Below are 15,744 nucleotides of genomic sequence, written 5' to 3' on the forward strand. Positions count from 1 at the left end.
AAAACAAATCCTCAGCAGCGTAATAAGTAYTTTTGAAAAGAACTCTTAGTCATCAACCTCAAACTACCAAGCTCCCTCCCCACAACCAAAGTAGCAAAGATTTGTTCTACCCCAGAATAAAACCAAGTTTAATCTGCTATCTCCTTCTATCAATGCTGCACACAGTATTCGGATTTGGAAATAAGAGTCTCAAAGCAGATAACGAAACATGACTCATTTTATTTATATCCAGAAGTTGTGCTCTAATTCAGATTTAACCACCTTTACTCTGCAGGCAAAGTAGCCTTCAGTGTGCATCATCTAAGGTCACCCTACAGCATGCTTTATGTGGCACTGCAGTTAAAAAGCATTTATTTAATATACTTTAAAAGAATTAACTGGATTCTCTACATATACATGCTTTCTGTTGTGAGGAATAGATACTTGAGACACAGCAGGTTAGCTGGGAGAATTAAAAAAAGAATTAGAAAGGTTAGTTGCTTGTATCGAGAGGAAAAAAAATACACAGGGACATTTCAAATATATGGTTCCAGGGGAAAAAAAAAAAAAAAAAAAAAAAAAAAAAAAAAAACGACAACAACCCTTCTAGACTGCAGGAAGAGAGCACAAGCTAGTGTTCAAAGGTGCTACATAGCAGCACTCCAACTTAATAGCATGGGATTTCAGGAAGAGGAAACACTTTCTAAGAGAAAGAAATGAGATTAGTAACTATAGAGCGGTTATCTCCTGCTTGCAGAAAGGAATGTTACAAGTGAACAAGAATAATGCAAAAGATGCACAGACGAGTGATTAAAGATGACTTCCCCCCTTCTCTCTCATTATGGCAGCACTCATTTCCTTGTCCAAGCTCCTTTGTCTCTTCTGGGGAAGTTGGCTGGACTGCACTGGCAATTAAATCGAAGAGACAGAAGCTAATTGCCTAATTATTAGAAATAAGCAAGTTTAGAACCAAGGCCAACAGGAGGCAGCTAAAAGTGGTCTCCAGAGTTTACGGTAGATCATAGGAAGCTGATAATGTTCAGGCACAACCCACAAGCTTTGTTATTTTTAACTTTATGTTTGTACGTTATTGATGTGTAGTGTAGCTCATTTCCACTTGGAGGCAGCTTTCATCCTCAGCGTGTGCTTTTTTTGTGGTGAGTACCCATCAGCTTAGGCAGTCRTATGACAATTTCCTGAAGGGATTCTAATACATTCCCACCTTTTCCCATTAGCACATTTGGAGATAAACTATGACACAATCAACTCAACTGCGCTTAGAAGAAGGTTGATTGGCAATCCCTAGGAAAACTGTATCTACCATTAGCAACCCCAAACAACTTTCAAATAAGCRTACACTCTCCATGGAGCTGTCATCTCTTCCAACGTGAGCTGCAGAACACAGCCACACTGGTACCCCAGATCTGATGTTCGACTTTCCACTTAACCTCCTGGTACTAAAACAGAAAGCACTGCAATAAGATATTCATCCCAGTCAATGAAAGACACTGCTGTATCTCACTAAGGTTGTTTTCTTTAAACAACATCACAAGATCTGGGTATATAAACTGCAGCTGAAGCTTTCTGTAAGAAAAAACATAGATGACTGATTTTGAAGTTTTCTATGTTTTTCACAGGAACTGGATGCAGGGTGGTTATTAATGGATGAATAATATTTATATTCTTTAAATGGGTTGATAACTTCTGGAGTTAAAAAAAAAAAAAAGAGTACTGAAATAACCTGCCCAAGTTGTGTACCTGGTTTCTCATCTACAGAGGGGCTATACTATATATTTTGAAAAATCAGCCTCCATATTACTTGAAAACTTTGATGGAAGGCATCACAGAAGCAAGAGTAASTATGCAAAAATTTGAGCGCTACAGTTCAGATTTATTGCTCTTGTAGAATGATCCAAKGGAGTACTTGAARCAYGTATGGGAAACAGAACACTGCAATAAGACAATTCAAGTATGTGAAGTGTATGAGGTGTACACATCCAGGAGATGAAGGAAAGGAAGTCACACAAGTGCAACGGGTACCAAAACCTACAGGAAACACTCCACAATTTTCCAAAAGAAAATATGCTTCATTACATTAAAGGCAATAATATTCAGAAACATATTTGCACCCTCCAAACTACAACCATCCTATTTCAAGGACAAATTAACCAAAACATTTTTTTTTATAAAGGTGTTTTATTACACAGGGAATTTTGTGCACAACAGCTAGCTAAAACATGCCATTTACTTCAAGAGCCTCATCAATTTACATTAATGAAGAAACTGAAGGAAAACTTGCATTTAATTGTTACCTGGGAATGATCTACACTGAGCCTGATTCTCCTGCGCCTTCCAGATAACTAACTCTTATTCTGAAGCCCCCTCAGAAAACCAATTGACTGGTGTTCTTTTCTRAACACCATCCTGGCTAGATCAGCAGATTAAGCAGAACTTCAGATCAGTGGCAGGTCTCCCAAGTTCCCACGGTGCCACAGATTTACTAAATGGGATCAGTATGTTCTAAAAAACCATGATAATATGAGCGAAAGGTTCCACAGCATCAAGCAGTGCAATGCTTGAAACCTCATAATCAAAGTGACAGTTTTCAAGTGCCATTTATAATGCCCTAATCTGGAAACATCCCAGCTAACCCATCTGATCAACTATTTCACAGATGGAAGCACTTGATGGCTAATTGGCAAGTCCATTATTCAAATAAAATAGCTATCTGCACTTCTATTTTCTATATTCCAAGTCAAGGTGTAAACATTCCTTACAAGACAGGTCACTTCTCTCCCCCCTACCCCCCCTCCTGTTTGTATTTTCCCCTCTTCCTTAGTCAAATATGTTAATTCAGAAGTACAAAATCAATTTTCCTCTCTTTTTATTGTATTGGAACAGTTTTCATTGACAGAACATTCAAAGCTATCATTTTTAGAAAATCCACCAATAAGTRATTTTTTTAAAGTAATAAAAAAACTATTTTACCATTTCCTATCACATCTGGACAGAGATGGATGTGTTAGCACAGATAAATTCATATGGCTTGGATTACTGCTCTGAAAACACTGAGGAAAGGCGGGTCTGTTTGTTAAAAATTCTTACTTAATTCACTCATTGTGCTCTGAAATAATATCCAGTAGAACTGCCTAGCAGARGCATATGTAGAACTGATTTCAGCAGCAAACAATAGTTCAGCAACTGTGTACAAAATGAAAAGCAGCGTTGCTCCAAATTCCTGCCTGCTGCATAAGAATGCTTTTATGTACCCCACAAAGACGGTTAATTTGTCTGCAGCAAATGTACAACGCAAAATGAAGTGCTAGATCACCAATGAAATTCTGTGGTAGGCAGTATTCCAGGGAGGTGAACACAGAGATGGAAAAGAATGAACCAAGAAAGGGAAGATAATTCAGAAAATGATGTGACAATGAAGGGGAAAGGGAAGAAAGAGGAGTAGACCTCGAAATGGAAAGAAAGAAGTCATTTCCAAAATAAGAACCCCCACAACCTACAGAAGGGAGATAAACAAAATAAGCAGCATTTTGTTTGAGATACTACAATACTTTCACGCTTGAACAATTTCCCTCATTTTTTTAAAGCATCCATCATTTATTCTTCTCATGCATATGTTCTGAGCAGAAATTCAAAAGCTTARGATATCAAGCATCTAAGCTGTAAGCAATTTATGCACAAAGCTTTGTTTCAAAGGTCTAATTTACAGTATGAAGTTCAAAACAAACAGTTACCTTCTCATACAAAGAACACAAAGTTAACCACCAAGCTTACTGCTACAAAACACTGTTTTGCTTATGCGASTCCTAAAAGCAATCAGATTCTCTTCCTCCTCCTCAATCCCCCATGAAAACAGTCCTTTGCCTATCAAAGGCTAATGAACAAAGGAAACGGGGCTCAAGAGAGTTAAGACACAAGCACTGAAAGGAAAGTTTATCACTGAAGTATCAGTGTAAGGATGGGGGCATGCATAATCTCCTTCAAGCATTTGTTATTAGCCACACTGAAGACTGGGATTTTGCTCTGACCACCTCTGGTCAGATTAACATTGAAAGCAAATTACTCATTCTCTCAGTCATACGCTGGTTGAAGGAACAGAAAACAAGACAAGAACAGTAAATTCACTGAAAGCAGTTCCCAAAGCAGAGTCCAAAAGACTTAGAAGAGAGGGTTGTAAAAACAGACTTCCAAAAAGCTGCAGGGACAGCACATACAAATTCAGAAATAAAGGAGTAAGAAACAGAATAGTGACTGAAACAGGTGTCATGGCAAGGGGAAAAGAGAAGTGAATGCTGCTGAAGAAGCCACGAYAAGTCAATGAGAAAAGTCTGTGGCACAAAAGGAACAGAACTGTGCTTAACTATCATTTGCTACTACTTAGCATTAGTTGCAAAGCAAATTAATGAACCTCATGTGATGCAGTCCTCTTGCTAAGCAATCAAACTCTTAGCTACAAGAAAAAAAAATCCTTTAATCATGTTACATAATACTACTTTGAAAATGCTTCTTTTTCCACAAGTCTTTAGACACATGATTATGTTAGCAAGAGTAACCAGCTCCAACAGGTTATTCTTTTTCTTACGTTCAACCTCTAAAGTAAAATCTGCAAAGACAGAGCAACTGGGACACAGTGATTAAAAAAGCTTGTACAATTGTTTGAAACATTCTAGTGTAACTGGATGGTAACATCCTGGTTTACTCTGTAGCAGGACAAAGTATTTCCACAAGCTTACCTGCCTTCTCTCTTCCACCTGAAGATTCATCTGATTCACTCTGGATTTTTCTTTCAATCAATAAATATTAAAAAAAAAAAAAAATCTTTGCCAGTCCATTGAAGCACCATAGGGACATAAAATTATTCTTTTTAAATATACTTCCTGCTGATTTAATAAACTGAAGGACTAACAAAGTAGCCAGTGCAAGCAGCAACTTGCATAGAGAACAATTCAGTTTTCTGGAGATAAAGATTTTTTTGTTTTGTTTTGAAGTCCCTGACACATACTCACTGGTTCACTTCAGAGACAATTCCATATTTAAACATATATAGAGGCAGCTTTGAAGGCCAAAGCTGCTAGAAGAGTCTATCAAGCTCCTTTTGGATGTAATATTCTATTGTCTGCTACAATTTTCTAGCAATCTTTAAGCTAAAGCTGGGAAATTCAGAAAGCAGCTGAGAGAGTTAACTGTAAATTTGAAAAAAAACAGCTTTGATATGCGTCAAGTTCAGAGAGGACTAAGAAGTGAAAGCTTGAGTGATTAGACTGCGCAGATGTTAAAAAAATGAAGAGTCATGAAGCAGGCTGGCAGCTCAGAGGAACAAGAGAAATAACTGTTTAAGAAAGTGAAACTAAAAATAACCAAGGCCTGCTTGAAGATTCACTAAGAGAGCGTGAATAGAATTTTAGCTATAAAAAAAGGATTAAAAAAAATCAAGCACAAAAAAAAAATTACAGCTTATTTGGCAAAACACCTAGAGGCTGCATATCAGCTTAGAATATATCACCAAATGCTTTGGTATCAAACTACTCCTTTCCTAAATATCCTGGACACACATGCAACTCTGCTTACTGAGTGTGAGTTCAGCAATATCAAGCATTTGAGAAACACCTCCCACTCCCACCCCCAACACCCTCCACCCCCGTAAAGGCTAAGATAAATGAAAATGATTTCTCTGGAAGAATCACAGTCCAAATTCTAGATTTAGAACAGTTCTTGAAGTAGATGAGGAAAGTAAAGAAAGTCTGACTATTCTGTCAAATTAAGACTGCTAAGAATTAGCGAAGGAAATTCCACTGGAGCTCTTAAGGAAATAATTCTTCTCATAGGCCCCAGGCAAAGAAGTTCCTTAGAATTATTTTCTATATCCACAGCAGTCAAGGATAAACCTGGCAACACAACAACACAATGTAACAAGTTCAGCATGACTTTATTTTTGAAGCTTGCTAGCCACAGCTAGCAAAGGCTTAAAAAAAAAAAAAAAAAAAAAAAAAAAAAAAAAAAAAAAGAAATTCCTCTAGCAGGAAGAACTTGGTTTTACTCTAGTTTTATACTGGAACAGGACAGATTTCAGAGAGGCTTTTCTGCTGCAAGTGAAGTTGAAGAAGTGAGGACAACAAGACAAAAAAAAAAAAACTACCATAAAAAACCACAAATAGGTCACTACAGTTATCTGCAGATGATGAAATCTAAATTCAAATCATCKCCTGGAATTTTCATATACCTGAGTATCTTGCAACACCCCGCACAATGTGATCTAAAAATTGAAATAAATAATCTATGAAGGAGCAAAAGGATATACTCACTTACAATAGTCTTAACATTCTGAAAAACCATATTATCAGGAACTGATTCACAAATTTTTATTCTGCATTGCTAGTGCTTTTGAATCCAAATATCAAATGAAAGGTTTATAGAAATTCTGTAAGCTTACAGTGCCAATGTAAGAGTTGTTGCAAAAAAAAWTCAGATTTTAACAACGATTTGCATATGCTTATATGACATCTCTAGAGTCAGAGATTACTCCAATTCCTTTGTGGGAAGGGGTAAACTTCTAAAAATAAGTAAAGGAATATTCCACTAATTGACTAATATTGAAGAGAAGATAATGACAAGCTATATACTAACCTGTCCCAGCCCAGGCATACCTCCTCCAAGTCGCAGAAGTCTATCCATATTTCTAGAAAGAGAGAAACAAAGGAAAAATGTTCCCAAGCTCTCAAGTGTTTACTAAATTGCTATCTATATAATTCACCTTCAGTCACTCAGTATGTCAAAAATATTGGTGGTAATTACAACACAACATCAGACTTCCTGTTAATTAACACCACATATTAATTCAAGAAGCTGTCTTCCATGCTAATTAACAGACCTTGTTTTATTGCTTTGGTTTTGGGTTATCCCCATTTCTGAAGACAAGCACTCTTGTCATACTTTTCCAAACTTTCCTATCATTCAATTAATTGGGGGGTTTTGCTGCTTAAGAACAGCACTTGTGTTCAGGAAACGCCTGAAAGTTAGAGATATGATCAAGTTTACTCCAATTTGTTCAGAAAGCATCAATAAAAATGTGAAAGTAAGGATTTTAGCATCCTCATTAGTAAGTTCTGTGCTAATTAACTTACAGCTTGTCAGTTATCATCAAAACTACATGTGAAAGACGCTGAGCAGAATATGGATCTCTGAATTAGCATCAAAAGCTTTTTTAATGAACTCATTATACTAAAAGAAATACTGTAAAGTAAACATTTAATGTGTATATAGTATAGAACACTAGTGACAGTACAGTCATTTAATGTATTTCCAGTGTTGCAGGTGGGACGCTTTAGTGCAAAATTATTCCAATCAAGACACTGACCCATTACTTTTATTAGAGAAAGAAAAAAAAAAAGTTTTTCCTATATTGAAACTTTTAAAGGGGTGGTGAAGGAGAAGGAATTGTTATTAAGGTGTCCCATCAGCAGTGGATTAAATTTATGATTTTTTCTTTGCAGTTCATTCCCTTTATTTTGTTGAAAAGCAGTATCTGCTTAATTGCAGATAGCCAAGTAAGTGTTACGTCCCAAGTGTAACAGTACTTTGTGTAATAGGCCTAGCTAGCTTTTTCAATTTCTTAGTTTTATACAAAAATCAATTATAAGATTAAAAAAAAAGTGACAGCTTCTGTTTAAGATGTCTTTAACAAATCAAGCCATTTGATTTTCAAGTTTTACAGAAATTACTTATTTTTACTGGCCTATTTTATTTGTTAAATAGAACACACGAAGTGAGGTACCAGAAGTAGCAGCAGTTTTGACACTACAATTTCAATACAACATAACAAAGCTCATTCAAGTGAACTTCATAAACTTACACCTTGTACGCTTGCTTTATAAGAGGAATTAAGAACAGCAAGTAAGGATATTTCAAAAATACAGTCATCCTCAAAACGGAAGCTAATTATATAACAATTATACATCAGACTGCACTAACAGTACAAATTTGAGAACCTTCTTTTAAAGCAAAAGATACAAGAAAATTGTGAAGAAATAAATTTGCCTTGCAAAATAAAAAAATCTTTAAGTTGAACAAATGATGACATTCTTCTTTTGAAATACGTTAATATATTTACTAGCTAGATATTTAAATAAGCTTTCCTTTAGTTTAAGATTAAAATAAATATTTTAAGCATTCGAAACTACCACTAGAAAAAGAGGATCTAACTCCTATTTTTATAATATATGTGATTTCATGCATTTCAAATAACAATATTTAAGGCACATGAAGGAATATCACTTATGCTAACAGATAATTTCAGTTTCCCAGTTTAGTGCACTAGTAAACTTTACTTTGGCATGATTCTCTTCCTTGGTTTTGTAGACTATTTCTAGCACATGCAAACCTAACAATTGCAGCCRAAAGTATTAGTAAGTATCTTCCTAACGGTACCTTGGCACTATATGAATTAAAAAGGCATTATGGAGTCAATGGTTATGCTTTTCAGACAACCATTGAAATCACGCTGCTTTATTACAAGCAAAAGCTACACACAATATCTATGTATTTTTCGATCCCCTTACACATTCCCAAACGAGTTGCAGAATTTGCATGGAAAGGTTAAGTCCCTATTTAAAACTATCATGTAAGCACACAGTTGATGGCTTCATTACAAGTTAATGGGAGTAAAAGTTAATGTTATGTCAGCTACGTTTCACTTTTTCCCCTTCCAGTAGATACTCGTCTATGGTCATCTTTATGACACYAGCCTGAGCTGAAGCAGAGCTTTGAAGCAAACTATTAAAAGTATGATTTACATCAGTCTAGATCTTCATTGTACACTTATTTTACGAAATTCTTAGTCTCTTAAACCATTAACCATAAGACGTATCAGCAGTCTCTCTTATAACTATAGCACCTTCTCTAATTTGATGCGTTTTATCTACCTGCATTTAAGAAGTAAGATTGAAAAACAGTTTTTATATCTTTTTACGTTTCATTTGAGTAAATCCTAAGGAATATTTATTTATTACTAGATCACTAATACTGTTATTTACTTCAACTCTTATTCCCGTTTCCAACCCAATAGGTTTTAAATGTTTAAGTTAGGCAAGTGCATAGTTTATCTAAGCATATTTTGCTAGATTAAAGCTAGATCAGAGAAATTAGTTGCACAGATTTTTTTTAATCAGCATATCTTTCGAAGTTTTGGAACTACAAAAATCTCGCTTTCTTACAGAACCAGAGGTATCTAACATCTCCTAGTTAACTATCATAGCCTAGTCATTGAACTGAAGCATTCTCTGTGCCAAGAACTGTCTTGAGAACCTGACTGAACATCTCCACAAACTAATTCCAGTTTTACTATTTCACTAGTTCAGTGGCTTGATTTGGGATAGAATTTTGGCAACTAATGTGTTACTTTCTTATTTGTAACTGAAGTTGTTTGTGTAGGTTATAGTATATTTWGGCCTGAACATATTTGGTTACTCTTTATAAACATCTGAAGATTTAATTTAGGATAGAGAATCATCTTAAAAAACATTTTTAAATCCACTGTGCCCAAATATTACTTCAACCTTAACTTCAGTGTACTAAATGCTTTGTAAACCTTAACACAATTTAAGCAGAATTTTTAGATAATAATTAAGATAGCTGTATTTCTGAGTAACTTTAGCATTTACAAATAAAGTAAATCTACGTTTCTAACCTGGCACGCAGCTAGAGGTGATCCCAGAAGAAACTCAGCAGCAACTCCCACCTTTTGGTTATAATAATGAAGTCTGTAAGTCTCTTTCCTATTGAAAAAAAAAAAAAGAAAAGAAAAAAAAAAAAAAAGGAAGAGGAGAAAAACAGGAAAGTTAGTAGAAGCAGTAGCATATCAAAAAAAAAAAAGTTAAATTGATGACCTTTCAAAAGACAATTTTCTATTGAAGAACGCCCAGAGGAGAACACATTTTCAGCTTTTACCACATAATCTCCAGGAGCTGTACATGCCACGTCCTACAAAAGCCCAAATATCTATAACAAAGAAAGAAGTTTCAAAGTTTCTCAGAATTAAATGGGAAAAAAGTTCATTTTTAAAGTGCAAACAGTTATAAATGGTCTTTTCCATATAAAAACAGAACTGGATTTGATGCTAAGAACCTGCAGTCATGCTTTTATCAGCTCAGTGTAGTACACTAATCCAGACTATGCATTACAAGAAACAAGTACAGTCAAAATTTTAAATACTCTTAGTAGTAAAAGAATTCTGCTTCATCAATAAAAATGTTTCTTTCCACTATATAGAAAAAAGTAGATAAAAAACACTCAAGATAGCAGGGATAATGATCTAGGTAATAATCATCATTTTAAGTCCCTGAAGAAGAAGTTAGTCTTTGCATTCTGTAAGAGTAACAAACATAGGACTCKGAGATGATAAAATGAATCTTTTAACTAATTTGATAATGCATGCCAACAAGAAATCACATTATTTGAACACATGTATTTGAGCAGCTATTTCTCAGTATAATACACAAACATTCAAGCAAACGTGAAGTGTCAAATGACAGTTTCTAGATTTTTTTAATGAAAGATTAATGCAATGTTGGAGATTCATGGAAGTTGGAAGATGCATTGGAAAAATTTATAAGTTATTCTTATTCAAGAACACAGAAGGGAAAGAAAGTATGCTTTATATAAAAAGTGATAAAAGTTCATTACCTCTTAGAGGCTGTATATGAGTTTGTCCCACCACCAATGAAAATCATGAAGTGCATTACAGCAGACAAGACTTTAAAAAAAAAAAAAAGCCCCTATAGCCATAATTTGAAAATCCACCCAAGCCTCTTAAGTATAGATCATGCTCTCCMAACTGCTTACAGACTGGTTAACTGGGGACATTTTACAGATTCGCTTCTTCGGAGTTAAGATGACAAATAAGTTCTGGGAACACCAGAACATGTAAACTCTTGTCTCCTACCCCTTTCATCCAGCTTATTTTCTCCACTGAGATTCTCTTGTTTCTAAGAATTCAGCTGGTGCAATGGCCCTTCCCTATTAGGGCTCATATTTCAGGTAACTTAGAACACTTTAATGTCTCTACAGTCCCTACCAGTCTGCTTAAGCATTTTAAAGTTAATCAATAAACTTAAAGAGCTGTTAGAGACTAAATCCATGGTCCTTCCTTACTATTTTTAGWAGACTTTTGTCTATGATGTAGATGATCCTAGCCAGGCACAAAGATAAGCAGTCTGCAGGTACAGAGGGGTTTTTGTTTGCTTGTTTGTTTTTAAATGAGCAGTCGTAATGGCTCAAAAAGTCAGAAGGAAGCCTTCGGCTTGTCTGAATTCCAGCTGAATGGACTGCTTTGCATTCGCCTTCGGAGTCAGAAGTTGTGTTATCCTTCTCCCAGAGAACACTGCCCACTAGTTACATCCTCTCGGTCATCTGTAGTGCAGCGTCTTAGAACAGATCTGTGAAATGATCTGCGGCCATGATTTGATAGACGTTTTTTTCAATGTCAGTGTTAACATAAGGAGCAGCGGGGAAGCTGCTGCTGCTGCTTACCAACTTGATGCTGCTTTCTCAATACTGCCAGGACAGCCATTTGTGCAGCCTCACAGTAAACTGATAGGCTAACAAAAATGTCGTTTTTAACCCCGCTCAGCTCTCTGATTRTATTCACACTGCATCCCAGAAACAGTTGTCTTGGCATAACAGAAAAAGCAGTCTTGGAAGATCTGACCACACCTTAAGCTAAAGGTGCATAAAAAATGTTTTTATTTGGTTAGTTTGGTTTTTTTTTTTTTGGTAACTAAGGTCATTTGACAGAAACTGTTCTGAACCTCATCTCACAGAGGTACAAGGACAAAGGAGGATGTGCTAATCTTTCTGGGAAGTTGGAGAAAAAAGAAGTCACAGTTCCTCAGTGTTGCAAGGCTGGGGTGGGATGCCACTAACCAGTGAAAAGCAAAGTTGCTAGATTTCTGCCTCCACGAGAGGTCACATGAGTGCTACAGAGAGCAGAAAAAAAGGAGACAGGACCACAACAGCCAGCCATTATATTAGCACCAAATGCGACAGAACTGCAGCCAGTTCACAAGCAGGCTTCATAGAATTGCAACCCTATTTTCTTATAGCCAGCTGGACACCAAAGGGTCCTTCACTCCCTTTCTCCACATCCTRTAAGCATACTGAAGATCACTGTGAGATTGCTTTGATGTCAGTCTATAAAGTGCAACTGTACAGAAACCATTTCATCACCAGCTGACCTTGCTCCACAGGGAGGAGGGAACACTCCTAAGGGGGCAGAGTGGGAACACCTGCAGCCACACCAAGGATGGAAGAATGAGTAGCAAGGAATCAACCCCAAACCATCGGGTATTATTCCCAAAGACCACTAAAACTGCACGCTCCCCCCTCCAGAAAAAGACTCTTACATTCTTCGATAAAACAGAACAGAATTAAAGCAAGAACCTCTTTGTACAACAAACTGAGAAAATCTACATAGTATAGAATAAACTACTAAGACTTTCTTAATTTCAAMGAGAAACAAGATTCATAATTCAGTTCATCCTACTGACATTTACAATTTTCAGTCAATAGAGCTCCAGTTGTAAAGCATTAATGCTGCTTTTTATTTTGTGGGCATCCCTGTCATTGAATACTAGACATCCAACTYAGTTGCACCACAATACAGCTTACTTCTGTTTCGATACCAGCTTCCTGTTCTGTTCTCTAATCTGTTCCATGGAGGAGGCACAGAGTAGTACCCTATAGCTGACAACATTTCTATCTCCCCTGGAAAGGGCAGGAAGCTAGTTTTGATTATATACTTACCTGACACTTCTTCTAATATAAGCACAAAAAAAGCAATCAGATAATTCACAGCAAATATCCTTTATCTCYAAAGCCAAGAAAGTACTTTTTTTATAAGATCTCCTCCTGTCTGCAAAGGAGAATTAACAGCCTACTTAAAGCTTTAAAAGAAGTGATTACACTTATCCCAAAGTTCCATAATGAAAGGTTGCAAAAGGCCAGTGATAATCTTTTTGGTGTCCTGCTGGATTTAGATGACCTGGGCTCACCACTGATGTTCGTGTGCTCACTGATTGTTTAAGACAACAAACCCATGCCCCCAGAAATGGCGGTGAGGAGGGAAGTGGGCAGGTAGTTAAGCAAATTCACAGCTTGGTATGTTCATGATTGAAACACCTTGGTCACGGGATGGAGGAAAAAACAAAACCAAACCCCATATTCATCCATCCACCAGAAAGATCTCAGTAATGGGTGTTTGTAATTGTCCTAGTCTCAAAATGAAAAAATCTGTTTTAATGCATTGTTACTACACAGAGTACCTAAAAATTGATCTGAAAACAGAAAGATTTAAAAATCCTTGTTTAACATTTGTTTATAATAGTATTATTAGATAGCTGTAATAAACAGTAAGAGATATCAGTTCTGGGAGCTGTGGTTCACCACCTAGTTGCTGGTTATAACCTTCAACATACTGTTTAAATGCTGGTTTAAATCCTGAATTTTAATAATGAGGTCATTTCTCCTTAGATAATATAGGGAAGAGTTATGTAATACGTATTGTGCACAACACAYATATATGGCTATTTACCCATATTTACTAGGTTTTGTGCTTGACATGTTTCAGCACAGACTTTGAAATCAATTTGAAACATAACTTTAAGCTGCTGTATTTCCTTGCATATGAAACAAGAGTTTTACATACACCATTTTTATCTAGTATTAACAGCCCATGATGCAATCTCTCAGTGAAAAAGTTCTACTAGGTTGACAACTTTCTCCGAGCCGGGGTCAACAACTACCAATAGCTTCAATACATGTGGAAGAGAAAACATTAAGTACAGAACTGCCCTATTGGTGGATGAATATCAGACTAGACTCAGGTGACAAGAGTTCACTCCAAGCTTTGCAATTTGCCCTTTAAGTGACTTATAGCAAACCTTTTCACCTTCTAACTCACTTTCTCCAACCACAGCATAGAGACTACTATACAAAGCTTTATATAAGCACTTTCAGATCGACTGTTAGGAAGTTCTACATAACATGGATCATAAGATAGATTAATTATTTCATTAACCAAGACTTAAAAAAGTTTCCATTTTCTGTTGCAACTGTAATACAATTCAAGACATTTCTCGCAGGATGATAAACAGTTATGAAGGTAAATTAGCCAAGGAATTGCATACTGCAGAGATGCATTATTCCACCAAGAAAAGAACAAAAACTACTTGTAGGCAAAGTCACCAAACACCAGAAGGACAGGAAAACCTCACATCAGAACAGAGGCTTCACATATGAGAGCAAGAGAGGAAAACAAAGCAAAACAAAAACAAACAAAAAAAACCCCACTCTACCTTACTATACATTTTATATGAAAAAAAAAAAGAATTACAACCAATTCTCAGTTATCTGAGGCTGTTTATTAAAGCTATGGATTAACCATGCCACGAATGTATACAGAAGCCCACTAGTGCAATTTTAGAAGTATTCATTCTCCTTCCAGGACCTGCTCAAGTCTGGAAACTAATTGTTTCTGGACAGTGGACAGTACAGACCTGATCCTCAATRCTCTTGAGCTGGGCTGAAAGGTAGGCAGGTTAGTTCCTCCCACTTTACTTTCTCATTTTCAGCAGCACAGCAAACTAGTGTAGTTCTAGTACATTCAATGCTGAACTGGTATTACCAAAGTAACCCAAATCCAAACCAACCATTCTAAAGCTACTTAAAACACATATGCCCCAGGCTTCCACATAAGGAACGATTCATTACTAAATCACACCACCAGAGAATGAATGTTGATTTTGTGCTGTATACAAGTCAAGTAACAAGCTCCTCTGAAAACAGCAGAATACCGAACAGACACATAACAGTCTCGCACCAGCCTCCCTCTTGCCCTCTCCAAGTACACATCCTTCAATTTTTCTACTATTCAGGGAATCCTAAGTATCCCACCATTATCCTAGAGAMTGAGAGATATTTGTAGCTATTAGTATATACTCCGTAACACCTGTAAAGACTTAATCACTTTAAGAAACTTTACAGGCTATTTCAAATTTTGGTATTATTTAATCTGTTATTTAATCTATTATTCTAACTTCTCATTTTCTTAGCATAACTATCAGTTGAATACCCCTTGTGTGGCATGCTACATCACAGATTTTTCATTAAGCGGTTGACAAATCTGGTTGTTAGGAGTCACTCTGAATGATTCGGGAACAATTCACTTGCAGGCCAATTTCAGGACTCCTTAGATCTTTTTGTTTCTATAACACAAGTTAAAAGGAAGTGCTCTTAATAGAGTCTTGCAAGTACATTCCCCACACCTGAAACATACAGAAGACAGCTTGCACTTGCAGAGGAAAAAAGTTTCCAAGATTAAGACAAACCTGTCAGATTTTTCAGGCTGCCTAATACCTGTTCAGCTATATAAAGCTTTTAAATACTTTTACATAAAACTGAAAAAAGCTACCTTGTTCCTTGATATTTTCCAGATTTTCTATTGTATGCTGGAAAGAAGTAAAACTTTACAAGACAACATCAGCACGCACTCAGACTTAGCAACTTTTTGTGAGTATCCAGCTATAACACACACCTCTGTTCTTGAGAACAGCACTGAAGTCTGCCGCATGCTAGAAACAGCGCTGTTACTTCTGCTTACATCGTATTTTCTAGTTAATRCCACTGCTTCCCGATCACAGATTAAGAATTTCTTCCGTTTCACGTACCTGACCCCCGGCATCCAGCGTCTCCCCCCCCCCC

General features: G+C 36.4%; 1 protein-coding gene across 1 annotated transcript in view; it reads right to left on the minus strand.

Moving 5' to 3' along the window:
* The window catches only part of PSMD14 (proteasome 26S subunit, non-ATPase 14), a 43,253-nt gene extending 33,493 nt beyond the window's left edge, over positions 1-9,760 (minus strand). The window contains exons 1-2 of the mRNA XM_085325876.1: positions 9,677-9,760; positions 6,619-6,670 (exon numbers count right to left, since the gene is read on the minus strand). Coding sequence (XP_085182002.1) covers positions 6,619-6,666 — 48 coding nt within the window. The 5' untranslated portion in view covers positions 6,667-6,670; positions 9,677-9,760. The remainder of the gene's footprint in view (positions 1-6,618; positions 6,671-9,676) is intronic.
* Positions 9,761-15,744: the final 5,984 nt, after the last annotated feature.

The sequence above is a fragment of the Rhea americana genome, unplaced genomic scaffold, assembly GCF_003343005.1.
Source record: "Rhea americana isolate MKP2758 unplaced genomic scaffold, rheAme1 scaffold_124, whole genome shotgun sequence".
Classification (NCBI taxonomy): Eukaryota; Metazoa; Chordata; class Aves; order Rheiformes; family Rheidae; genus Rhea; species Rhea americana.